The following is a 26,911-nucleotide window of genomic DNA, read 5'->3' on the forward strand; positions in this document are numbered from 1 at the left end:
AGCTCCCGTGTGTTTTGGGAGGAAGGGCAGTCTCAGGACATGGACTGTTTTCTGCTGGCACGCTTCATGTTCCCGCTTCTCACCCCTCTTCAAACCTCCTTTAGGGGCATCTCCGTACCCTGGAGTCCAGATCAACGAGGAGTTCTGCCAGAGGCTCAAAGATGGTACCAGGATGAGAGCCCCAGAGTACGCCACAGCAGAAATGTGAGTCAGACACCCCATGGATAGGGCAGAGTAGGCCCCTTTGTGGGATGCAGAGACCTTTCAGCCAGGGTTTGAGCCAACGTCTCCTCTCCAGGGTTTGAATGCAGGACAGAGCTATCTAGGAACACCAAGCCCCTTGCATACCCACACTGGGATGGTTCTGTAAGCGGACAATGTGCTTTGTCCGGATGGTATCTGAGGTGTAACCCAGCTGGCTCTGTCTGAGCTAACAGTTATATTCAACACAAAATGATCCAGCCCCATTGCAGCCCCCTTCCTGTACGTCCATGGCACAAAATGTGCTGGGTACCAAGCTTATCTTCACACTGCAAGTACACACTGTGCCAGCAGGCACCACATGGGTAGGAGCTGCGGGGCCGGGTAGGAGGGGATTTCTGTGGTGTAAGACCAGTGTTTCTTCTCGGCAGTTACCGTATCATGCTGAGCTGCTGGCACGGTGATCCCAAGGAGAGACCAACTTTCTCCGACCTGGTGGAGATCCTGGGGAACCTTCTTCAGGAAAACGTCCAGCAGGTGAAAATCTCTCTGTGTCCCCATACAGCTCCAGACTGCTAGCTCCCCCACTGTGCCCTCCTCTGACACCCCAGACGATGCAAAGCCTTTGCATAGGCCAGGGGATGAGGCAGTGTTTCCCGGATCAGACAAGTCTGTCCCCCAGGGGTACTGGAGACAGGATTTCTGCAGTAGCCTTCTCACTGAATCCTAAAATAGCCCCACTCCTTGCAGGGCGGGTGCCCTCTCAGTCGTCATTCCAGCATTTCCATCCTAATCCCCAGATGATTATTTGAAAATTTTCAGCTGACTCAAGGCCCTGGCACTCCTGCCTCCCACATGACTGCATAATGAAAACTGGGACTTCACCAAGGTTTCTGAAACTCTATCTTCAGATCTAAATGTCAGGGCCATGTGAACTAAACAACTGTTCCATTACAGCAGTCAGATATCCACAGTTCTCTGAAACTATTACTAATCACTGCCATGCAGTAACTCACCAGCACTTTTAACTGCAAGGAATGTGCAGCTCTGCTATTAACTTTTTCTTGATGTTATCAGAAGTTATCTGAAGATGAGAGCTAAACGCTTAAAAACGAGTACTGACCTATCCTGCCCCTCTGATTTTAGCCTTTCAGCACTGGATCCCAGCACAGGCATGACTAAGTCACGGTGCTTTGCCCATGTAGTCTGGAGAAGTTTAGGTGCCAGCGGACTGTGTTGTTTTCCTGCTCACACACACACCTCCGTGGACCTGCAACACTCACAGCCACATAACTCAGTGGGCACAGAAATCTCCAGGCAGATATTTTGTCTGAGAGGAAAAAAAAAAAAAGACATAAAATAGGCATGTTCTTCCCCAGCTCTGATAGTTTCTGTTTGTGGAGCCCTTTCTAGCAGGAAAGGCCTCCCCTTCTTGTGAAGCCACTCACTGTTCTTCCCCCCCAGGAAGGGAAGGATTACATCCCACTGAACGACTCTCACAGCTCCGAAGATGACGGTTTCTGCCAGGTGCCTTCCTCTGCCCAGCAAAACTCAGACGAAGAGGACTTTGACATGAGGATACGTTGCCACAGCCTAGCAGCAAGGTGAGCCCCTGAAAAGGGCTGAGGGAGGCCAGCGGGCAGCCAGTGACCAGAGCTGTAAGAAAGCTTGAGGGATATGAGGAGAACCCGGTAGTGAGAGGCTGGAAAAATCTGGGGTGATCGGGTGTGATCTAAGCACTTAGGCCATGGTATCTTGCTCATAAAAACAAAGTCACCTTCCTTTGCTGAGGAACAAGAGTTGCCAACGTCTGAGGCTGACATTCCTTCTCTTGCTTTGAACTACAGAGCATCACATCCTACCTGCCAAAGGCATCCCAGCCCATCAGGTAGATGAGGAAAGAAGGTGTCAGATGAGTCTCTGCCCTTCTGTTATTATCCTAACCAGTCTGTTCCTAACTAACCCAGACAGTTAGGCCTAGGCTTCCTATCTCCAGGGAGCTGTGATGGTTTTCACCTGAGATCTATGTGGCATTACTCTGCTTATCCAGCGTGGAGAGGTAATCAGTGCCTGATGCAGTCAGGAAGTCTGGGTGCTCCCTACTGTAGAAGGAGGGGGACAAGAGGCCTAAGGTGACCATATTCTCCTCCAAAAACACACCATTTGGGTCATTTGCCTCCCTGCATACTTTGGTTGCAGGGAGAGGAAGTTGAATTCAGCTCCTGTTTGTTCAGGACGTTGGCTCTGTTGGTTTTACTGAATGCTGTACGCTTCTGTTGGCAGATATTACAACTGCGTTTCATTCCCTGGTTGTTTGACGGGAGGAAATCAGATCAGGTGTCCATCCAGGATAAAGACATTTGAAGAGTTTCCCATGACACACACAATGTACAAGGCACACCCGGTGAGTAGCACCTGAGTGAGGCTGAGCAGAGGGGCAAAGAAATGTTCAGCTGTTTCCTTACACATTCGCTTTTAAGATCATGGAAGGAAAATCACTTCTATCTAATGTCAGTCTGTCTGCGTCATTCCTGTTCAGTCTGTCCAGCCCTATGCACATTCATTTCTCCACCTGGTACATGGGGCTTTTTCAATAGCACACATCCTACTCTCTGACTGTGAAATAGGGAGGCTTAGATCTGCAAGCAAGGACTACAAAGAATCTTAGAGAAGAGCCTGCTCTTCACCCTTCTCAAATCTGTAATCACAGCCTGGTTAAACAGACTGAAATCCAGCCACGACTAGAGAAATTCAGGGTGCTCGTCTGCACCTGGAGCTCCCCTATCCTGATTTACACAGCAGTGTGCAGTAGGAGCCCTCCTGGCCTCTGTGAACTGGTCTGCTACTTACATCTCCTGTGGCTGCAAAACTTAAATCATACCATTAATCTCACCTCTCACTGGTTTCATGGTAATGCATCTTCCAGGCAGGGAGCAATCTTTTTTTTTTTTTTTTTTAAACCCCAGAAGTAGTATTGAATTGCCCACACAAATCCTACATTTGAATGTGTGGCTTAAAAGCACCTAAAAGTCACCTAAGAATGTCACCAGCATGCTCCTTGGTCTTTCTGGAAGTAAAATGCCCCCACTCCTTTTTCCCATCACAGATACACATGATCTCATCTCCCAAACAATTCCTCCTCCCTTCCCAGTTTGACCAGTTGACAGGGATGTTACTGATAACTCCTGTTGCTTCCTTCCAGGACAATCAGACAGACAGTGGGATGGTTCTGGCATCTGAGGAATTTGAGAGGATAGAAAACCGACACAGAAAAGAAGGTGGATTCAGGTACTCCTTAAGTCTAGCCACTCAGATCTCCCTGCTGCCAAATGCCCTGAGACAAGAAGGAGCTCTTGGCAGCTCTCTGTAGGGTATGCCTCGTGGGGCTCTCCGCAGCAGCAGAGCTGTGGGCTCTGAGCCAGAGAAGTCCGTGCACACGTTAACAAGAGGCAAAGTGCACCAATAACAGACCTGCATGCTGCTTCTTAGGTTTTAAAAATATAAACTATGCCTTCAACAGACCAAAACAGGTTCCATAAGGCATGAGACTAAGATGATGAAGCACAGTGGCATGACAGTGTTATCAGGGCTCTTTATTTTGCCAGTAATAATTGGCATTTTCTGGTGAAGTGTATCAGGGCTTCCTGAAGCAGTGGCAGGTGGGGTGGACTGAAACTTCGTGGCTGCCACCTCCTTGGGGTTCACCCCAGCCCTGCCAAGTTTCCTTCAGCCCCGACCCATGTGCTACAGGGCCCTGCTGGCATGTCAGGGATGGTCCAGGCCTTAGGACCGTGCTGGTACTGAGGCTGGCAGGTCAAGCTGGCGCTCTCAGGGCTGAGGATGTTACGGGTGGTGATGTCCTTGCCCCACGCTTGGAGCCTGAGTGAGAACATGCCCTGCTCATCTCTGCTCGGTGCCAGAGCAGGCTGAGACCTTATCTCTGTGACTGTATTGAGTGAGCCATGTCAGCACATGCATAGACAAGGCCAGCCCCAAGCCTCTCCTCCTCTCCCTCCCAACATCAGACCAGGCTGGTCATTGTCCTTGCCCTTAGCCATAGTCCTGTGGCCTCTCTGCTGCTGTATCAGACTGTCTCCTGCTTCTTGTCCTTGTCCTCTTTTCCCTAAGGCACCTTCCTGTTGTCTCCTACACCACAGGCTTCCTGAGGGCCCATCCCCTAGCAAACACTGCCCCTAAACCTCCCCTTGAGTGTGTCCCTTCCTTTGCTCTTGTGATCTCTTGTCAGTCACCTGGTGTTGGCAGGCGCAGAGATGTGGTTGCTGCTTTCCTCCCACATCCTCTTCGTTGTCTTCCTTTGTTTCTTTTCCCCCATCCTAGCTGTTGGCATGTATCAGTTTCTGTTACTCCTGCCAGGCCTAGGAGCAATTGAGGTAATGTCTCTTGCCTCTCCCTGCTCGTTGGGGTCCCAACCCTTCCCTGGGCTTCCCAGAGCTATCTAGAGGAGGTGAAATAACTCTGTGGCTGGGTTACACACAGGGTTTTTACAACGCGTATGGGCTGTGCTGAAGTTTAGAGCAAGACCTGGTGGTGTGCTTTGAAGTGAAGGTGTGCGTCCGTTTCTGACCCCACTGCTGCCCCGTGTATTAACAGATGATATTTCCTGAACCTGGGCTCTCTCTAAGCAGGACAGAGGCTTTGCAGGAGTGCTCAGACTGACCGCCTTTGTCTCTCTCCCTCGCAGCAGTAAAGGGCCCAGAGGAACTGCAGAGCTGCCGGGGGAACAGTCAGACCTGCGGGGCAGATGTCGGCCGTTGTACGGGTCCCAGGTCGGAGGCCAGACTTTTTACAACAGTGAATACGGGGAGCTGTCAGAACACTCTGAGGATGGCAGCTGCACCCCGCCTGGAGAGGGGGCCAGTCCCCCCGCTCTCCACGCTTCCTTCTTCTCCGAGCAGTACTAACGGCATCAGGCCCCGGAGACGCCCTGCTGAGGCATCCCCTTCCACCCTCCAGGCACATCATCGGGGTCACTCAGAGCTTCCCCTCCAACCTACACCCAGCCCCAGCAGGGAACCCACCCAAAACCAGCTGGGGAACACTGATGTCCTTGGAACCGCAGCTTGACGGCCCACGCAGCACCTCCAGCTGCAACTTCTCTGTGCCGGAACTGGAGAGAGCACCTTGCTGATTCCTCGGGTTTCTTTTCTTATTTCTGTGGCTCAGACAGATGCATTCTCCTGGCGAGTGGGTGCCTGTGTTCAGCACTACAGCACCTTCTGCCTAGCATCCAGCCTCTGCTCAGATCAGCTTCCCATTCAGAAAGCCCGTTTCAGGTCAGATATAAATAGATCTGCCTTAGTCTCGAGTTTCTTCCTGGTGTGCAGCCTGAATGTTTTTCCTTGGATTGCTTCCTCCTCCTCTCCTCATGATGTCAGCTGCTGAGTCGCAGAGCAGAATCAAAGGGAAGAAATCCCTAGAGGTGTTAGCGGCAAGAGCAGGACGTTTTGAAGAGGGGTACAGAGAGATCCCACGGGATCTTTGTAAATGTTCGTGCACGCTGTTCACTCTGGGGAGGCACCAGCGTACACCCAGCCTCCAGATCCTCTGCAAGCAACACCCACACCCCTCTCATTTCAGCTGCTGGCGACCTGTCAATCTGCCTTACCAGTTTTTTTCTTCAGCCATCTCAACACAGCCAGTGCTGAGTAGGTCACCAGCTGATGGTTGGAGGCCTCCCAGTGAGATAAATAGCCACTGTCTTTGCAGGCCATGTGTGAGATGGGGTTTTATATTCTCTGTGCCGAGAGCGGGTTGCTCACAGGTCTCCTGCTCTTGCCTTCCCCTTCTAGAGCAGCTCTGAAATCATTTGTTGCTCGAGTGAGAAATTAAAGCAAAGCTGTGTTAATTTCAGCTGGCTTCTAAACACAGAGCGAAAACGGGTTGTTTGCTGAAAGGAAAAGCATGTAAGTGGTAGGGAGTGAAATGTTTATTTTCAAGTTGCTGCAAGGGGTTTTGAAACAATGGCAGGAACACGGCTCCAGCAACGCGGTGCTCTGGGCTGCATCCCCTCGTGTGCTGGCATCGCTGAGCACCAGAGGGCAGTGCCTGGCCAGGGCCCAAGCCCTAACCCTTCTGGATGGACAGATCTGCACCATGACCTTCCCGGCCACCCTGGTTCCCTGGCTCTACGGATGCACGCTCTGCCCCATGGGCTCCTCTCCAGTTTTCATTGCAGAGCCACCAGCGCAGCGTACCTGCCTCTGGAGGACTGACAAACATTTATTAACTGAGGAAGCATCTCATCGCTCCGGCCCTTTATTTCTGAAAGATGCCACGTGAATCAGAGCTCTGGGGAACCTCCACAGCCCCTCTCAACAGATTTCTGTGCTGCTGCCTCACTACTTTCCACCTACTTCTTTCCATCCTGCTCATAATGCAAGAGCTCAGCCACAGAGCACGGTTACATCACCACCAGGAGTCTGGGCGAAGAGGCTCGGCTGAACAGCTTGTCATCTTCCCTTCTCCCACACGCCAGGGGCTGGCAGAGCTCCTTGCACCAGGGCATCTCAGCACCGGGGAGTTTCTGCCTGCAGGCCACACCTCTGTGCATATAGGCAAGGGTTTGGACTTCTAAAAATTGTGTTTCCTGCCAGACACACTGTTTTCCCAAACTGTACTTCTCTTACAGCAGAAGGTATTTCCTGACATGAGCCTGTGAGTCCTTATGGATGACTTTCCCAAGTCTTAATTATAGTTGTCTGCACAAGTGTAATGGGGAAAATTTATTTAGCACATGGGAAAAGCATGGCTGTCATTCAGATTCCCTAAGCCTGTGCAGAGCACCCAATGTTCCCCTCCCATTTCATGTCAGCAGGATGACATGGCTGTGATTTCCATGGCAAAAAGAGGCAAAGAACTGGACCGGCTTGAGCCAAGCTGGCTCAGGACAAGGAATTGGAAACTGCATGTGACAATTAATTCCCTGACTTCTACTGGCGTCCCCCGAAGCTGCCAGGAATTTAAGTATCTTTAAGTAATTGTTATGACTCAGTAAGAATCCTTCTGGCAGGAGATGCTGGAGAGCCAGGCCAGGGAAGCAGGACAGCCAGTGGGGTCTAGGCCAGGCCAAATTCTCCTGCCCTTGTCTTGCCCCGGTGTTTGGATGGGTGTATTCCTTGAGGGAAGGAAGGCTGCCTGTGCCCTGTGCTGCTGGGGGTCTCCACCGGGATTCACATGGGTGGAAGGTGACAGACAGAGCTGAATTCAGGCTGCTCTCTTGGTAATATGCAGTGTAGGACCCACATTCTCTTGTTTCCAGTGCTTCACAAACAGTTCTCTGCCTGGAAATACGGCCCCATCTGAGAGAAGGCCCAAGAAAGATGCCTATAAATTAATTAACAGTTAAAAAACATAATCCCAAAGTAGCTACCAGTGAGGGCTAGAAATGTACTAGCAAAGCCATGCATTTGCAGGGCACTGTCAGGATTCCTCAGCAGAAATGGGATGGAGGCATCTGAGTGCTCTGTCTGTCTGTCAGCACTCCCAGTAGGCTGAGACAGCTGCACTGGGGCTTTAGGTTCAGCTGTAAATTGCTCACAAGCATCATTGTGGAGAAGGGTTACTTCATTAGAGCTATTGTTAAAGATCCCCTGCTTCACACTGGGGGAAGCGCTGAAGTGACATCTGAATTTAAACATTCAAATCATCCAACCCCACAGAAGTTTATTTTCTCTATTTTATACCATCTTGGAAAGGGGAAAGAATCAGATTGGATCGTATCTGCATCAACAGCCTGGCACGAACAATGTAGCCTTAATACGAGCAAATGCAGGCTCCTCTTTCAGACACTCCTGATGAGGAGGAACAATTGTAGTGTGGGATACTGAAGAGCTGTTGAGACAATTCTACTTTTGCTCTCTTAAAAGTATACTAAAATTAGAGTATACAAACCTGATACCCTTCCCTACACTCTTGCATTATTTCTGGCGTTATTTTACAGTCTTCAGATAAATGTGAGCATGAAAAGAAGCTGGTTTGTTCTGGTTTTGAGGTGAGAGGCAGCAGTGTTGTCTGTCTTTCCACAGCTACAAGGAAGTATTTCAGCTTTCAAAACCCAGGTTCGATATTTGTGCCTGTTCTGTTCACAGTGCACTGTTTCGTTTTGTTCAGGCCTTTTACTGGAACACATAACTGAAGCTAAGCTATTTATCATCATCCTCTTTTAAAATGACCATTCCCAGTCAACACAGTCTCATTTTTCCCTAGAAAGTGTTGGTGTTGAGAGGACATTCCTCCTTCATGAAAACAAAGTGTTTGGTCCCCTACTTGCAAATACACGTGCGTCTCTGAAGAAAAACCTGTGTATCAAGTAACACTTCATTTATATTGCAATATTTTAACCTGGTACCTGTTGTTGCTACAGCAGCATTCAATGTTTCAGTGGACTGCCTCCGAAGCAAGTAGGTTACAACATGGGTTATGTGTGAGTACAAAAGCGTGGTTTGTGTGAGTGTTTTGTGGGTGAGTGGGTGTTTGCATGCGTGAGTTTCTTCTACCAGTGAGCGTACGTGAGTCTTCATAACTCCTGTTGAGTCTTGTCTCTGGAAGTTCACGGTTATGTATCAAACCAGTTAGAACACTGCTTTCTTTCCTCTCCTCCTATTGTACTTGTTATCCTTTGTCATTAAGAGTTTTGTTGTAATATCTAAATGTGAAAATGAATAAAGTCATAACTGGCAGCAGTGCCCTGGTTCCTGGAGGCGGCCGCTGCCCACAGGCTCTACTTGGCCCCAGCTCCCAGCGAAGCTCAGGGCAGCCCTGCACGATTAGCACATTTCACTTTATTATTTTTTTTAACTTTGCCGTCCCTTTGCATTTCCCACATCCTCAAGGAAACAGCTGGGCCTGGTGGCACTTCCATGCAGGATGAAACTCGGCCCTTTCTCATGACGAAGCCGGATGCGCGCTGCTTCAGCTTGCTGACAGGAGCAGCACCCTCACCCCTCCGCCATCTCTCCCACCACCCCAGGGCCGGTTCCCGGCCTCCAGAGGCCTCCCCTCGGCCCTTGTCGCCCTCCTTCCCCGCACCGCGGTGTCCCCCCGGGTCGCCCCCTTTTCCTCAGCGCCCCGGAGCCGCCGCCTGTGGCCGGGCGCTCCCCGGGGAGGCCCCGCAGGTGGCGCCCTCAGCCCGCGGGCCTCGGGACGGCAAAATGGCGGCGGGGCTGAGGGCAAGGGGGAGGGAAGCTTGATCCGCCATGGACGGGCTGTGGGATGTGGGTTAAGGGAGCGCTGGATGCAATGTAAAGGGGTAAATGGCCATTTCTCGCCCCCAAAAATAACGACAGGGGGCAAAGTGCAACCAGGCGGTGCTCCATCTTCACCCACACGGTGACCTGGGAAGACCTCGGAGCCGTTTGGCTGGCAACAAAAGGGGCCCCGTGGCACGGCCGCCAGCAGAGACACGGCTGCTGGGTGCTGTGCCTTGGTGTGAGGACAGCAGGGGATGTTTCCCTGTGGCAGCCACCACAGATGGAGTGAAGGGAAACTGTGTCCATCCTGAGGGCTTTGGCCGCTGTTTCGGCGGCTGCGGGCAGGCGCTGAGGAGCGCTCATGGCCATGCAGGTTGTGTGGGGCAGAAGCACAGGCTGCACAAAACGGGACAAAGCAGGACGCAGAGCAGCCCTTTCTTGTGATTAGAAAAGGGAAGTGGGGAGGTTGGATGTAGAGCTTGTAGTGCTGAAAAATCAAACTACTGTCTGCTCTGCAGGAATGGCGGCTTGGGACCGTGGTCTGCACGGAGTAGTATCAGTTTGTCCTGACTCTTGCCCTCCCGTTGCTCCTCCATCTGGGGGTGAAAGGCTTGGTGAAATGTTGAGGGGCCATTACTGGCCTTTGGTTCCTCACCCAGCGTTTACCAAGAATGGAAAAAACAAAAAAGAGGAAAAAAAAAAAAAAAGCAGAAACAGAACATTCAGCTGATGCTTCAGAAACATTTCCTGGACTGTATTGACATTTCTGTGGAGCTTTTCATAGACAGCATCTCAGCGCCACAAGCTACATGCCTTTAGCAGACCCCGCGGCTCCCCTCTGCTCAGAGACGGGCTTGCAAAGCCTCCTGCCTTCCTTGGGAATGACATGGGGCTCTCTGAGGGAAGGCTTAGACCCACAATTGCAGCTACATGTGATATATAGAATGTGCTTTTATTGTGTTATCGTACATACACGTGACTAGGTGCATCACGAGTGGATAAGCCGCAAAACCTTCCCAGAGAACAGTTTGAGAAGATGCTTAGGTTAAGCACAATGCTTATCAGAGGGCCTCGCAGAGCAGCTGGGGAAGTCACCAGGGAGACAGTATCTCGGAAGAACAGCAGCACAGCACAGTTACTCGTTTGGAAATTTAGAAAATATCCAAACCCACAACCCTGCGGTACTTTTCCTTGCCATCAATACCCAGATAATTTGCCTTTCGAAAGCAGAGCAGGCCGTCACGCTATTTCATTACTTTTCTGGTCATGAAGAGGCTCAAAGCCTTTGTAAGCAAAGAGATCGATTCCTCAGGTCCTGCTTTTCAGCGTTTCACGCGATTTGCGTTTATTTCAGCGCGGGTGCGGCCTCCCCATTTCAGCACAGCAAAACCAAGGAACTCCGTGCTGGCCAAGGGGCAGTCGCAGGCTGAGGCCGAGCTGCCCACAGCCCTTCACACCTCCATCTCCCCCTCCCACCCACGCGTGCTTTTAAGCCTCCCCGTGCTTATTTTCGACCGCTCCGAGGCCGGGCAGCGGCGCTGAGGAGCCGGGGCAGCCCCCACAGCCCCTCACAGCCCGCCTGACGTCACCCCGCCCGTAGCCCCACCCACCCTCCATCTGAGATAGAGGGGGGGGCGTGGTTTGCGTATGCCCCTCCCCTCGCCCTCGTGGCGCCGGGCGGGGCGTAGCGCGCGTGCGCAGTGCGGCCGGTGCCGGGCTGCAGTCGGGGCGCCGGGCGCGGAGCGGGGCGGGCGCGGAGCGGAGCGGGGCCGGGCGATGGGGCGGCAGCCGCGGGCCGGGGCAGGCGGCGGGGCCAGCAGCGGGGCGAGCCGCCCGCCTCACTAACCCGACACCCGGCCTGCTGAAAGCCGCCTCCTTCTCCTCCTCTTCATCCCCGGCGGCGGAGGCATGAGCGCGGCGCCCTGAGCTGCGGGGCCGGCGGAGCGGGGCTCGCCCCTAACCCCCCCTAAACAGCCCCCAAACATCCCCTCAGCCTTACGGGACCCGCCGCCACCTCCCTGGCTCCTCCCATGGCATGAGCCCGCGCTCTCCTCCCCCCTCTCCCGCTGCCTCCTTTCGCTCCGGCCCCCTCCCCGGGCCGGCAGATGGGCTAAGGCGCCTCGCTGCCCACCCCCCCCGTGCCCTACAGGAGCGGGGGGCCCGGCCCCGAGCCAGCCGTGAGGGCCGCTTGGGTTCCCCCTGAGGCGATGATGAAGCCGTGGCGGGGCCGGCGGCCCCCGCCCGGCGGCTCGTCGGTGCTGCTGCTGCTGCTGTGGCACTGCTGGCTGTGGCCGGCCGGAGCCGATAACGCCAACCAGGCTTATTACACCGCCCTCATCAACGTGACGGTGCTGAGCCCCGAGCGGGGCGGCCCCACGCTGCTCCGCATCGACCGAGGCCGCTACGGGCAGGATTCCCCCAAGGTGGAGGTCAAGGGCCTGCTGGTGGCTCCCGTGCCCATCAACGGAGGTAATGGGCTGCGGGAGGAGGGGGTGGGGAGAGAGATGGTGGGGGGGTCATGCCCATGCTGGCGGTCCCCGGTGGTCATGGGGGTCCCCCCTGTACTTGTCGGGGGTCCCTGATGCTGCTGGGGGTCCCCACTGTACTTGTCAGGGGTCCCCGATGGTGCTGGGGGTCCTCACTGCTCCTATCGAGGGTCCCCATTGCTGCTGGGGGTCCCCACTGTACTTGTCAGGGGTCCCTGATGCTGCTTGGGGGTCCCTGCCTCTGCTGGGGGTCCCCACTGCACTTGTCAGGGGTCCCTGATGCTGCTCGGGGGTCCCCGCTGTGCCTGTCTGGGGTTCCTGATGCTGCTGGGGGTTCCCATCGCTCCTGTCTGGGGTCCCCGATGCTGCCTGGGGGTCCCTGCCTCGGCTAGGGGTCCCTACTACTTCTTCCAGGGGTCCATAATGCTGCTCGGGGGTCCCTATTGCTCCTGTCAGGGGTCCCTGATGCTGCCCGGGGGTCACTGCCTCTGCTGGGGTCCCCGCTAGTTCTGCCAGGGGTCCCCGATGCTGCCAGGGGTCCCCACTCCTTGCCAGACCATCTGCTCCCATTTCTGCCCACCTCGGCCTCTTCTCGCTCGTCGGCGAGGCTGTTGGCCTTTGTCTGAGCTTTGCAGACTTTCCTAGACAGCTCTGGGAAAAGAGCAGGGAGAAGTTGCCCACGGGGGAAAAAGAGGAAAAAAAAAAATCCATGATCTGACTTTAATAACAGCTTGACGAAGCATAATGGGTTTAGTCCGAGTAGGCTGGTCGTATGGAGGGAGGTAGGGTTTATTTCTAAGCTACAAAGAGTCAGTAGGGATGGCTCGCAGCATTTGGTTACAGCAGTACCGTGAATTTCAGAGCAGCTGCACGGCGCTCACTGCGATGGATGTGCATCTGGAAGGCCTTAAGCTTTTGCAGCTGCATGGAGTCACAGTTATTGAGTGAACGCTTCTCAGAAATGCTTTTTAAGCTGTCCATCGAGACTGGGAATGACTGGAGCCATCAGGCTGTTGCTCTCGTGTCCAGTCCAAAACGTGCTCAAGTTTATAGTGCTGAACGCTGTGTTGTGCTTCCCAGTCTTATTTTTATTAAGTGAAGCTGTTGTCCATTTGTTGTTTTCTGAGAAATGTTAGGTTTTATAGAGAATGCTAGCCTAACCAGGTGAGGGTATTATCTTGGTTTTGCTCTGAAATGAGGCATTCAGTCACGATGATGTGATTTTTAATAGTATCTTATTTTAAACCCCCTTGCTGACACTATCTGAACTGCCATCTTCAAGAAATGGACCGCTTGATGGATCACAGTGGTCCCAACCTGTCTTCTGAGCAGTAAAGCTCTGAATAATGCATTAAATAATATAATCAATTAAAACTAGGCTGCAAGCGGTGAATATTAAGAGGGTTTGTTTTTGTTTTGTCTTTTTTTTTTTCCTGAAGCGTCAATAACTACTGTATTATTAAAACCTCCTGAGAATTTACCAAATCTTAAGATCAGGAAAATGTTTTGATGCTTCTTCAGAGCCAAATACCTCCTGCTAGGCAGCTTTGTACCTGCTACTAGTGTATATGAGCAGGCTGTGCATCTGCACATGCTTGCTGGTTTCATTGAAGCTCTATTTCATTAGCGTTACAAAGTGTTAATTAGAATATATTTAAATAGCACCTTTGTGGGGGCAGAGTGAAGAAACAGATCTTTGAGCAAGCCTCCTGCAAAAGGACTTTCATTCATACTTCAGATCTTACCTTTAGGGATGTTTTCGGTCAGCTCTCGCCAGGTAGGCTCCGTCTTTCCTTCATCTGCTGCTTCCTGGTGTACCTCAGACACCCCAAATCGTGCATTAAAGGAGGCTGGGCACCCGCCAGTTATTGCAAGAGGTATTTGGGGTGAGGGGCTTAGGGTTAAGGCTGTTGTGTTTTGATACGTGCAGGGTGTCGTTTCTTTTCATAGCTGCATTATTTGTCAAGGAAAAACTTTTGATACTGATGACTTTTTAATCTGCTTCCGTAGCTGTTTCTGATCTCTTCCAACACACAGTCTTCGCTAAAGTGAGATTAAAGCACAGAGGGGCTGACAGCTTCTTCACCAGAAGCTAATGGTGAGGGGAGAGCCAAATAACTCAGCACCCTGTAAGGAGTATTTTTATACCTTGCTGCTGAAGTATATGGCGATGAATAATTTCAGTGAGAAAGCACAGCAGGAATCGGGAAACTGCAGGCCTGAATTACTGCAGTTTTGACATGCTGCAGTCATTAAAACTTTGTTGGGGAGGTTCAGTTCTCTCCTTCTGTTTGTCAACAGGAGATAGTTAAAGCAAATGCTGCTGTTGTTGCCTTCCTCTAAAATCCTTCTGAAGTGTTCTGTATAGATGGTTAGATACGAGGCATTTTGTTTTAATTCTGCCAGACACACTTCATGCGGTTTTAAAATATTTCGTGTAGCAGGAAAATCTGGAGTATGTTATGTTCTTAGTTAAGAAGTTCTTGAATGCTTAAGAGTCGTGATTTCATTCTTCTGTTTTATTATATCTGGCTTTGATAAGACTGTGCTGTTCTGCTGTCAGTGATTGCTCTAATGCCTTTTTATCAGCCGGTTTATATTGCTGTAGCACTTCTTTGCAAGTTGTTTTTTTTTTTTTTCCTTAATAGCTCTTAATACAAGTAGCTAGTGCCAGCCTCTGCAGCTAGAGCAGTAAATGATCTGCTGGATCCCCAGATCTGCATCCTGAGAAGAAAAGCCTGCTGCAACTGTTTGGGGATAGCTTGGCTTTGAAACTGCATTGGAGTCAGGAACTGACCCATTCACAGACCGCTGGATTGGGTTATCTGCATTAGAACTGAAACGTCTTCAAAGTCACGTTTCACATGCTGCATTAAGATCCTTTATTCCTTGCTTGCAGGGAAGTAGATGAATTTACTAGTTCATGAGTTTACTAGATAAGGGTCAGTGCTCTGCAGCTGAGCGTACGCATTTGTAGTAGCACAGCCTAGGTGTCACACTGTAGTGTTGCTTGTTAACTTGTGTTCTTGAATATGCCCACAATCTGATTATTTTTGAAGTTGTCAGTCCCTTGTGCTTACCCATCATTTAAATTTCAGCACAGAACAAATTCGGTCACTTCTGTTTCTTTAGCAGAATCTCTTCGGTTCAACCTTGCCATGTCAATACGTGTATCAAAGCACAGCTTCCCTGGACTTTTTATAGACCCTCATATGAAATTGATACTGGCTTTCAAAAGCAGTGCTGCTGTGTAAGTGATAGGGCAGTAATTCCACGGCTGCTTGTAAAAGTGGAGCTTGAGCAGTCCGTCTGTCGCAGCTGGCTGTGAGGTGTGCGTGCAGCACCTCTGTGTGTGCACATCTCTCCAAGTGCTAAATGCTCAGTACCAGATGAGTTCCTTTTGAGTTTTCTTCAGTCCTTCCACCTCTAGGTCCTCTTCTTACTTCCCCTAACCTCTTTGTCTTGTGTTGTGACTCAAACGATTGCTTACTGGAAGGCAGTTTTACACAGCTTCCGGATCTGGGTGCTCGCGGAGTATCAAAAACTGTTCCTCTCATCCTGCATGGGAGCTTAATAGCAAAGTGCATCCTAACAGCCAAATAAACGCAGCTTTTCTGACACCATGGGTCAGGTTTGTGTCAGTAAGGTTACTGAGCACTTCTCATTCAGTCCCTTATTTGGTTATTTTTGTGGTAAACGAGATATTTCACCCAAAACTCTCACCTTAGGTGCATGCGTGGGCGTTCTGCCTGCTGTTTGCACGGGGCATGGCCAGGGCCTTCCTCTCACTATCTCGAGCTGAGCCAGAGGTCGTGGAAAACTGCCTTTGATTCTGGGTAGAAACTGCTGCGCTTTGTGGATTAGCTCCCTCTGAAATGTTCGCCGTGCTTAGGGCTCTCCTGTGGCTGCTGGCTCAGGGTTGCTCTGATTTTTCCTGGTGTAGATGGGAAGCTGGGGGCTTGGGTGTGATGGTGGGAGACAAGGTTTGTTGGGTGCTGGGTGGGGAGGCCAGGGGGTCACAGAGGTGGGACCGATGGAAATGAAATGGTGGCAGGGGATGGGATGGGATGGGATGGGCTGCACACAGGGCGGGTGATGCTCTGCGAGAGCTCCTGGGCCCTCGTTCATGTTCCCAGGGACAGGGACAGCGCTTTAGAAAGGAGAAAAAACCACCTTAGGAAAAGGTGGAGGTAGGGAACAAATTGTGGCATGAGGGTAGGGTTGGAGGTATAGCTTGTGCGTGGTACTATAGCATTTGGTAGCACTGGCACTTTATAAATGTGTGATGTGAACAGGTTTTAGCTGCAGAAGGTCTAAAATGACACTTTCCTGGTGACTGCGGAGCTTTCGGTGATATCCAGGCTGAAGTGCGTGTTCCCTCCTGCCCAGAATACCAAACATCAGGCTGTAAGAAAACAGAACCAGCAAATGCATCAAGAAGCATGGATTTGTGGAGGGAAAAGTGTGTGCTGTGCATGCATCCTTTACCACGCATCTCAGTATCCAGCTTAATTAGTAGTCATTAACTGATAAGAAAAGTGGTCTTTATATTGCAGTTTATAGCTGCAATTGTAGTATACTTACTGAGCTAACGAGATTAAATCTTAACTGTTACAGGACTCAGCTCACTGACTTTCCTTTGTTTAACTTCTTCCCTGAAACCAGATTGCCTCTTGTGCAAGGAGTTTCTCCTGATGGTAAAGCCAACTTTAGTCAAAGCAATTGCCTGAAATAGCTCTTGAAAATAAAATGCTGCCACGTGTAACTCATTAATGCAACTTTTTAAAAGCAGGAATTATAACTGGCTTGAGTAAGGGCTATACTGATAATAACACAAGTACCAATGTATTGGAGAAAATGTGTGTTACAGGTGTGCTATTAAGCTGTAATTGGATAGCAAGTACGAGGAGCCTTCCTTCAAATAGGAAAGAATCGATGCTGCTGTGCTGCTCTTATAAATTTCCCAGCTGAATTCCCTTTCTGGAAACTTTATCCTTTTTGTTTATCGGGAGCGTAATCGTGTTGCACGGGTCTGTTCTGCAGTCAGGTGCCCTGCGTGGGATTGCATCTTCTGCAGGCTGCCTTCTTTCCCAGGGAGTCTTCGGATGTGCTCCCCCCAGATATCGATGGTGCCTCTCCACCTATTGTATTACAGTGACTGAAGGTCAGACTGTGAAACAATTTCTGTACGTGTAGCTGAGACCAGCTCTGGCGACTGATGCTGGCCTGAGAGAACAGAGCGTTAGCTGAGATGCAATCAAGGTACCTGACCATTTAAAAAAAAAATAAATGAATAAAAGCATGATATAAAATAGTTAATGCTCAAGATGCCCTGTGGAAAGGGAGCAAAGTCTTGATAACAGACACCAGCACAATAATGGCATTTCTTTTTGAAGTGGACCATCACAGCTGTGTGCTGGGCAGTGCAAGAGCAGCATGAACACCCCACACAGGAGGGAAAGCAAACCCGGTCAGGGCTCAGAGGTAGAAGAGAATGGAGTCTGCATTCAGGCAGGTGTGTACTTAGCTCTGACAAAGCCTTTTTTGCCCTGACAGCTGACCTGTTAATTTCATTTTGGCTACCACAAAATGGGCTGTTCCCCTTAGAGAAGGAAGCTGAAGGACCTGGTGAGCAATTGGGAAAGATGAGGAGGAAAGCAGTTGTTGTTCGGGTGTAAACTTCAGTCAACTCCAGCAGCTGAGGAAGCCTGGTTGGATCTATTGCGATATCAACTTCTTTCACATGAATCCCTGAAGTGCTGTCACAAATAGTACAGTGGGAAGGGCTCTTGAACTTTAAAAAAAAATAAAATAAAAATAAGGAGAAATGATTATATGCAAGTTGAGCAGTCTTGTGTGTTGTGCAAGAGGAAATTGAAGTTCTCCTAAAGCTGGAACAAATGTGCAGCCGGACTTGTGGGTACTGAAATCCCAGCTGATTCTTCTGTAAAGAGGCTCCTCGGTGGTGGTGGGGCTTACATTACAGTAGGAAGGGAGGTACTTACAAGAAAATTGAACATTGCTCTTTAACCCAGCAGGTTACCACTTTTAACAGAAAATTATCTCTTTGCCAACATGTTCTTGGTACATAGGCAGACACAAAGAAAGGAAAGGTGGAGTAAATAACTTATATTTCAAATTAGCTAGAACAGCAGCGTGCCTATAAGCATACAGGAAGCAGTTTTCCTACTTCTTCTGCAATTATAATGTTGCATGAGTGACTTCTGATCATATCTTTTTATGTACGAGCGATTTGTCTTAGAATAACTCTAATTTAATGTGAAGGCGCTTTTCATTCTGGCGTGGACATCATCCAGGTAATATTTGCAAGTCCCAGTCTTCTAGATCCCTACTGGACTTTGGACAACTGAGCGCAGATGACAGGGTAATGGGGAGCTATCAATGAGGATTCCTGCTGACACCGTTCATTTATCTGTCCCTTACAATGCAAATTGATGTGCCTGGCAGGTTAGGTGTACAGCAGATGTTTTATTGTAGCCAGCTGGCTATGGTGGAAAGCTGAGCATGCCTATAAGACTTGGCCTCTTTATGGAGTGTGTTAAGTGTATTGAAAAAATGAGCAAAAAAAAACAACCAGACTCTTCACTATTGTTCCTGAATTTTATTTGGTTAAAAGCAAACAGTTTACTTAACATCCGTGTGATGTAAATAGGATGCTAATGTAAAGAAAAGTGGGTTATAACTTTGCGTTAAATCTCAGTGACTTGTAGTTCCTCTGTTCAGGTTTATAAAAACAAGATTTTTAGTAACATTTTTGTTGCTTGGTGCTAAAGTAATATTTACTGTCAGTTAAATCTTCATCAGGACATGCTGAATCACCTCATCAGTGATAACGTGCTGTTTGTGTCGTGGTGGTTGTTGGTCTGAGCCTGGAAAACTTGTGTGTTGGGATATCTTGAATCCTAATCCTGTTGGTCCAGTAACATTTTGTAGCTCTGTCCACAGCTTTGATCTCTACTGTAGTAGAAAATGTGTGCTACATTTCCCACAGATGCTGTTTTTATCTCTTACTGCTTTCCCTGACAGTGTTTCAATTTGTGTGGCTTGAAATTTGGAGTTTAGAGGTGCCTACATAAGCTTTATAAACCCGGATTGTACAACAGGCTTCTCAGAATGCCACCTCCCTTTTCCAGATGCCTTTTCCCTTTTTATCGCTTTTGATTTTCCACTCTAGTTAATAACCCATAATCTAGATTTTGGGACCATTTTTGTTACCACTCTGAATTTTAGCTTTGACTGCGCTGAAGCCATCACGTTCAGTCCATGTGCATAATCTGTAGGGTTCCTGCTCTTCCTTCACGTTTATTACACAATTTCTGGCCTCAGCGTCTGCTTTCAGGGTTAATTTTAGCAGCCTGAGGAGGTTCTATGGAAGGTGACCACTTACTGAATGGTAGCTTTCAAAGGCTGTTTCACACCTGAGAATCTTGAAAGTGTTTTCACTGGAGAAGAATGTGATTATTTTTTTTTTTTTGAGCTTTCGAGGCTTGCAAAACTTCCTGTGGTAGTTTGCTGATGCTTCCCCTCTCATTTGTAAGTGGAAATGCTCTGAACGAGTCAGAAGCGTGCATGAAACAGGGAAGGGCTTTTATCTTAATGCAGGTTGGTTGCGCATGTGCCACGTTGTGGTTCTGTTGCATTTCCAAAAAGGAGTACGATTCCTCTTAAAAAATACCTTGTTGTCTTGTGTTAAGGACTGCAGTGGCGGTGAGCGTGCATCTGTGATCCTCGCTGTTCCTGGTGCTCCAGAACAACTTTGTGGGATCAGTGCTAGTCAGCAGTTTCCAAAGGGATTGAAGTAATAACGTCAGAGTAACGAGGGAAAACACTCTAAAATTTGGCCTCAAGAATCTATATTTCAGTTCCCTGATCCCAGGGAAAATGCAAACATATAAAAACATGAGGGGAGGAACAAAAAACTTAAAAACCCTACAAGTATAAAAATACAGCAGGTAGCCTTCTGTGCTTGAAATGTCTTTAATACAATCCTGAAAACTGATTATAAGAAATATTTGCTTATATCTGGCTGCCCACCCTCCTTCAGCGGGCGGGGAGAGGCCTGTCGTGCCCAGATGAAGAGATGAAACCATTTCCTGTGTGACTGCTGTGATAGAGATTCATCTGCACTAATTTTCTTTGAGTAAGCAGAGAAAAGCCTGTTTCAGACAAGACTGCTGGGCTGTTTAAATCCTCTCTGTCAAACGTTTTAACCCGAGCTTTGTTAAGCTGAAAGCACTTAAAAATGCCTTCTGGTTTGTTTCCAGCTAATACCTTAAACTGGATGCTTTTGTGGTAGGCCTCGTGCTGAAATTCCCTAGTCTGAGCTGACGAACTTGTTTCTTTAAAAGGAAATTTTGGGACTCTTCATTTGTATCTCTTAGGAACTGCAACAGTTTTCAGAACTATTATGTAGATAAATTGTTTGTGTCTTGAAAAAACTCCTTATCCCAACCATCTGTAGTAGCCAGAGATGACATGACACTTGACAGGGTAAATACGTGTGTTATAAGTTGCTGTGGGCTCCGAATTTCTAAAAATTCCTTAATAATGCCACCCTTGTGTCAGACTGAAGTGCATGTCGGCACTTGTGCAAACAGAAACACCTTTCAGCAGTTTCAGATGCTGCACTGTGAGGCCATCTTCCACGTTGCATTTTGTACACCTCGTACACGGATCCGTGTGGGTTTTGGTTGCTCCAGGATACGTTACAGCATCAAAAAGGACAAAAATAAAAAAATTAAAAAAGCTTTGCATACTGTTGAAATTAGATATGTCTGGCGTTTGCCGTTTCTATTACTTTTCCTTTGCAGCATCGATACCTGTTTAGCTAACAACTGGAGTGCGTCGTGTTTGCAAAACCATTTGTTTCCTCGTAAATTTGAATGCGCTTCCCTGTAGACAAAATGTGCATGTGTAAAAAGCCGATGTCGCTGCGGGGTTTTTACAACATCAGCTCTTACTGTCGTCCTCTTTTACAGTAGCCTGCACATGGCAGATAACTGCTCTGAACCCTCGTGTTCACAGCCTCCTTTGTTTAGTTATACTTTCCACTGCAGTGACGTTTATGACTGCATTAAAACAACAACAAAAAAACACATTACCCTACCCAGAATGACTAATAAAGAGCTGTTTGGTAAATGCCTATAGCATATGAACCATATTCTAGTGTTTTTCAGCCTGTAGGCAGGTATTGATTCAGATGTAAATTCACTGTTCTAGCTGCACTAGAGTTAAAAATAGCTTGTGTTACTGAGCCTAATTCTTGGGCATATAGTGACAGCTTTCAGCGGTAGAGATTGAGCTTCTAAAGAAGACTTTTTTGCCTTAAGAATGCAATTAGCTTTAGGCGTTATTAACCAGAGGGCAGTAGCTTCCTAGTGCATAACAAAAACTAGCTTCAAGTTTTTCTGAATTATTTTTCTTTTTGGATGTTCTAACAAAGCGCTGTTTGTCTAAACATGTCTCCAATTTCAGTTGCAGATCGCCTGGGCTGTGACCCTCGAACACGTTTCCAAGTTCCACCCAACACCAAGCAGTGGATCGCTTTACTACAGCGAGGAAACTGTACGTTTAGGGAGAAAATACTGCGAGCAGCTTCACATAATGCTACAGCTGTGGTCATTTACAACAATATATCCAGTGAAGAACCTGTCACGATGACTCATCAAGGTAAATAAAATGCAATCTTTCACTATAATTCTTTTTTGCCTGAGTACTCTTTTGCCACATAAACCATTGCTAAAGTGCTCTTGGCAGTACACAGATGATGCTATTTGAAACAGCCTGTTCTCTAATGATGTTTACATGTATGCAATATAGTGAAATAAGCCAATAACTCTGAAAGAAGTTACTTAGCTTTAGTGTACACTTTATCCAATAAGGAACATTTTCTTCTGTAGAGAGGATATGGGTGTTTTGGCTTGAGGAAATAGCTGACTTCAAAGATCTTACAGGTGTTTCAAACCTAGCTGAGATGAGAAGCTAATGTAATATAGCAGCAGGTCTAGCATTCTACAAAGCATGTGCAACTGAAGAATTGTTGCAGTAGCTTGTTTCCAACTGGCTGTTTATGGTGGGGACTTCCAAATATTAAGTTATATCAGAATCTGGGTTTGCTTGCGTTTTTATGACAGCTTACAGAGGTTTGTCTTTCTACAATGCATCTTTGTTTATTCTTGTATGGTACTCAACAATTCAGAGAGCAATTGCCCTGTGTTAAGCAGTCTACAATTAGACTATTGCTGGTCTAGAGCAATGCTGAAAGTTGAGGTTTCTACTGACTTCCCTTTTATAAGGTTATCCATGTCCAAGTTTGCTGTTACTAGTGAATAACTACAGCTGGTGGGACTCTCAGACTTTAAAAAATAAAATTCCGTGGTTAAAAATTATTTTTCTCAGTTCTGCTAACTACACTTTTAATTTTTCTAGAAGATGTTCTCACTTTGGAATTATTTAGCTTAATCAGAAAAGGCCTATTTCTGTATTTGATGGCTGTACTGCTGGTAGCTTTTTTATAGAGGTTTTCATTTCAGTTCTCTTTCTTTAAGCACCAGGGGTTGCTTAGAAACTGGAATTTCCTAGTTATTTCTCTGCATATTGTCACAATTAGAATGGAATTCTTCTACTAAAGTGCTATGGTTGCTTCTCCCCTTCTTCTCACTAGACATCGCTTAATGGAAATGTCTTGTGACATCTTCTGATTTAGTGGAGTCCGACCTTCCCAATTCTGTACACCACAGAAATTTTCCAGGGAAATTTAGACCTGCATTTAGCAATCCTAAGCCTGTTGAAGCTGTTTTTCTTAGGTACCCTTCCTTAGATGCTTCTGCAACTAATCTGCAGGCAAAAAGCCCAATGTTCTAGCAAAATAATATAATAATATTTATTATCTGCTATAATAAAGAGGAGTGCCACTCCACGGTTCTTGTTTTGATTGTTCTGATAATGTCAGAGGTCTGTTTAGCAATCTGTGTTTTGCTGGGCTTCCCTTAAATAGCTTCCTGTTTGCTCGAGGTAAGAACTGCAGCTGTGTGTGCCTGGGAGATGCAGACTGGTCCTTTGGTGTTAACTTCAGCACAGCGAAGGTTTGGCATCCACCATTCCATTAACCCCGTGATTGCTATTCCAAGCACAGTGTCAATTCATGAACCTGTGCTGGAATGATGAGTCTGTCCAAACAAATGTTGTGCAGAGTACTGACACGCAGTCATGGCCTTCTCGGATCTTCCTTCTTCTGTTTTATCAGCCTTATCACTGATGTATGTATGCTTTTGAGGTGGTGAATGACAACATCATCTGTCAACCGGGCATTTTCTGTTCCTGAAGGTCAGGAGGAGTTGACCATGTGTATTCTGCTGCTCTTGAAGTTAAGTGTGTTAAATTAAATTGATATAAAATGAAGGTCAGCCAACAAGCTTGTCTGATTTCCATACAGTGACTAGTGCTGTTCTGCTGTTCTTTAAAACATGCATTCTTCACAGTGCCCTTTTGTAAGGGTCTTTAGGCAATCGTGAACCTGGTCATCACATTTCCCTTGTACAAACAGGTAGGAATAGGCTTTGTATCTGCGCTGTAGTTTTTGTACTGTTACTTGCACAACCTTAGGACTCTTGTCTGCCTGGTGAAGCAGAGGGGGAAACAGCAAGTGCTGATAATGCATACTCTGAACTGTGCTTTCCTGCCTTGACCTTTACATGAATTTCAGTCACCAGTTTTGGCAATGTCTGTGCTAAAAGTAATTAAAACATTACATAGATTTATGCGTGTTGCTCATCTTGAACCTGCAGCGGGGTGATTCCCTATTTAAAAAAAAAAAAAAAGCTCAGTAAGCAGATCTCACACGTGGAATTAATATTTTTTTTCCAAGTTATTTTATGCTTGAACACACATTTGAAAATTCTGATGTTGTGGAAATTTGTCCGTGCTTAACAGAATATAAATTCCTTCTGGTGGCCACCTAACAGCTGTCACTCTTGAGTCAGTCCTTCATCTCTGTTCATATTAAATGAACAGTTTTTACTGCTAGTATCAAAACTTGCTTTTTCTTATGTGGTAGTCCAGCCCACTAAGTCTCTGTCCCTTCAACTTCAAGTTAATTTTAAAATAAGTATTGACCTAAAGGAATTGGTGAAACACTTTGTGTACATTTCTGCTAATCTTATTTGCAACATTCTATCTACATATTCTCGTATGTATTTCTATGCATGTATAGAATAAACATATTTTACATATTTTTGCAGATGTCCTCTATCACCCTAAATGAAGGACATCTTTTCCCAGCATAGGTTATGTTAGACTATGATATCACTGGCAGGAAGGCAGTTTTATGGGTGGTTTTGCTTTCTACTTCTGTTAAAGCAGAACAAATATTGTCTAATGTAAAAAGCCTGTGTGGTGGAGAAAATATTTAGTAGCTGTCTCCTTTATAATCAATTATGGGAATAGGAAGGAAGTGCAGGTAAAACAGCATTTTAGTTCTTTCTATTTTTTTTATGTGGTGGAGACGGTCTTATTAAATACAGGATAGTTAGATTTTTATATTGAACTGTCTTAAAATCTAGATTTTTATTTGGATTTATAGAAAAGAATATGAACCAAAGAAGCCCCTAAAATAAAAACAAGATATTTAGAACTTATGGAACAAATGTAAACAAAAATATAAATGAATATTTATCATCAAAATAAAGTTGCTGGGTTCCAAAAAGCAGAGTTTATTAGCACTGAAGAAATTTCTTGAAGTACTTAAACAATTTCTAATACAAAGCCTTGGTCAGAGAATTTACCTGACGTTGCTAAATCTTTTCAAGCCTTTGGCACAAGTTGCAGACATCAAGATAAATCTTTATTGCTCTTCTGAAGAAGCCATGTGTTATTTTTCTTAGTGTTTTTTTTAGTGATGTGTACAGAAGGTGACTTTTTCCTCCTTTAGTGCTGCAGGAGACCTACCCGATACCACTGGCTTCCAAGAACTGTTTTCTTTCAAGTGGAAGATTTCTCATTGCCTTGTGTTTGCTTTTAAAACAAAACATCAGAGACAAACCACTGGCGCAGGAGGCAAGACACGTACTCATTTCAAACTGTGACAAAACCAAATGCATTTTACGTGAATTATTTTAGGTCACTAGGTCAGAGACAGGAGGGGCAGGAAGTCATCGGGAGCTGTTGCCATCTGATGGCTGGTCCCTGGTTTGGGTGGAAGGTGCTGCAGGGCTGGCAGCTGTGTGGTTTGCTGCTTTCCTGGGCTGTGCCACACTTACTGTGTGCTGCAAATCTGTGCTGCTGACCTCTAACTCCCAAACTGCCTCTTGGTGCAACTGCAAGCTACACTGATACACAAAAACCTTGGCAGGGTGCTTTGCAGATCATTTTGCCTAAGTGTGCTTAAGAATTTCAGTTCTATTCCAAATCCACTGCAAAACTTCCCCTGGATTCCTGAGACCTGCTTTAATCCACAGCTCAAAACTGATTTTATTGTGTGCTGCAGTTTTGTTCTTCACGATTAACTTACCTGGAATATTAGTGAAAAGGAAGGAAAGGTGACTCATGGAAGTTGAAGCCTTTAAAAAGAGGAAAAACAATCTTCAATAGTCTGACCATAGTTGGTGTATCTCTGATCATCTTATGTTGTGAATTTGCTTGTTTGCTAATTGAAAATGTTGGGAATGAGTGTCAACAGAGTTATAGCTAATCTGTTTCTCGCTGCATTTCTTGTAGGTATATTCATCAGGAAAGTGTGTCAGGTGGTAGTAAATGGAGTTGTCTGACACGTAGCAGGACGCAGAGAGAAGTGTGTTTGGAGCATGGATTCTGAGCCTTAAGGAAACAATTGTCCCGTAGAGGCAAGCCAGGGAAAACCCTTCACAAAGCTCAACGCTTTGCAGAACTTCCTCTTCCCTGTGTTCCTGCATGTTAGGTACCTCATCCACAGCCGAAATAACAGGAGTTAGGCTCGTTTTTCCGTAGCCAGCTGAAAGGATAATTAGTTCTGTGGCTCTGAAAAGGCCCGTGGGACTGTTAGTGACTGTAAGTAATTACATTTTTTTCTTAGCTAAAGACCATGCTCCCGCAGCAGAGTAATTCCCTAAATCCATGGATTCCATGGAATCAAACTTACTCATAGATTTACACAATGTGCTTCTAACGAAGTTGTAAAAACACTTTGTAGTGTCCTTGCGTAAGCTTCTGTTACCATGTGTTTTGGGGGCTTTGCTGGGTTTGTTTGGAAACACTGTCCAGATTGATGGGTCTGTGCTGAAGTTGTCTGTAGATGGAAGAAAATACCAGACCATGGCAGACTGCTCTCATTAGAAATCCCTGGGTTTCTTAGTTCCACACACACTGGTGGGAATGGAAACTGCTATCCAGAAATGGCAAAACAGAAGCCACCTACCAGCACCTGCTGACGTTACAAAATGCAAGAGTAGAGTTCTAGTTATCAAAATCCAAACACATCTTAAATTGCAAAATGAACAGTAATACGTTACATTACAGTATTACTTTTTAAAAACCAAAAATGTGACACTAATCAGTGTTTAGGTGTTAAATCCAGATCTAAGGTTACAGTTTTGGGGCACTGTTCCTGAAGGAAACGGTTTTCAAGTAAGCAGTATCTTCTGCAGGATGTCTTCTGGGGGCATCTGGTAGCTCAGTAGAAGGATCTTAATTCTTTTAATAGTGCTCAGTGTCATCAGACTTAAAACAGAAGGTGAAAAGGTGCTATCTGAGGTTGATGGAGAGGAAATGATCTGTAGCAAAGTCAAAGTAATGTCTTTCTTCTACATCCTAATGCTGTATTGCTTTTGGGGGACACTCAGGGTGCACTGGGTGCAGCAGAGACACGTTCAGACTCAGCTTGTTGTTAAGCTGGAGGAAATGCAGCGGCAGAGCTCCACCATCTCACACGTGTCAGCGTGGTTTGGACTTGTGAATGGGACGGGATGATTTAGCAATGACTACTTGTTTTGATTTTATGCAGATTTGTCCTTAAGAAACATC

General features: G+C 47.1%; 2 protein-coding genes across 5 annotated transcripts in view; both read left to right on the forward strand.

The window, feature by feature from the left end:
• FLT4 (fms related receptor tyrosine kinase 4) overlaps positions 1-8,893 on the forward strand; it is a 56,222-nt gene extending 47,329 nt beyond the window's left edge. The window contains exons 25-30 of one of the 3 annotated variants that reach the window (XM_084294999.1): positions 105-204; positions 633-738; positions 1,666-1,805; positions 2,485-2,605; positions 3,404-3,489; positions 4,904-8,893. In XM_084294999.1, the coding sequence (XP_084151125.1) occupies positions 105-204; positions 633-738; positions 1,666-1,805; positions 2,485-2,605; positions 3,404-3,489; positions 4,904-5,123 (773 nt within the window). In that variant the 3' untranslated portion in view covers positions 5,124-8,893. The remainder of the gene's footprint in view (positions 1-104; positions 205-632; positions 739-1,665; positions 1,806-2,484; positions 2,606-3,403; positions 3,490-4,903) is intronic. The other 2 variants (XM_084295000.1, XM_084295001.1) reach the window with 2 other exon arrangements.
• Positions 8,894-11,128: 2,235 nt separating this feature from the next.
• Positions 11,129-26,911, forward strand: part of RNF130 (ring finger protein 130) — a 40,612-nt gene continuing 24,829 nt past the window's right edge. For both annotated transcript variants that reach the window (XM_084295183.1, XM_084295184.1), the window contains exons 1-2: positions 11,129-11,879; positions 21,392-21,586. In XM_084295183.1, coding sequence (XP_084151309.1) covers positions 11,618-11,879; positions 21,392-21,586 — 457 coding nt within the window. In that variant the 5' untranslated portion in view covers positions 11,129-11,617. The remainder of the gene's footprint in view (positions 11,880-21,391; positions 21,587-26,911) is intronic.

Source organism: Netta rufina, assembly GCF_964035555.1.
Source record: "Netta rufina genome assembly, chromosome: 14".
NCBI classification, from domain to species: domain Eukaryota; kingdom Metazoa; phylum Chordata; class Aves; order Anseriformes; family Anatidae; genus Netta; species Netta rufina.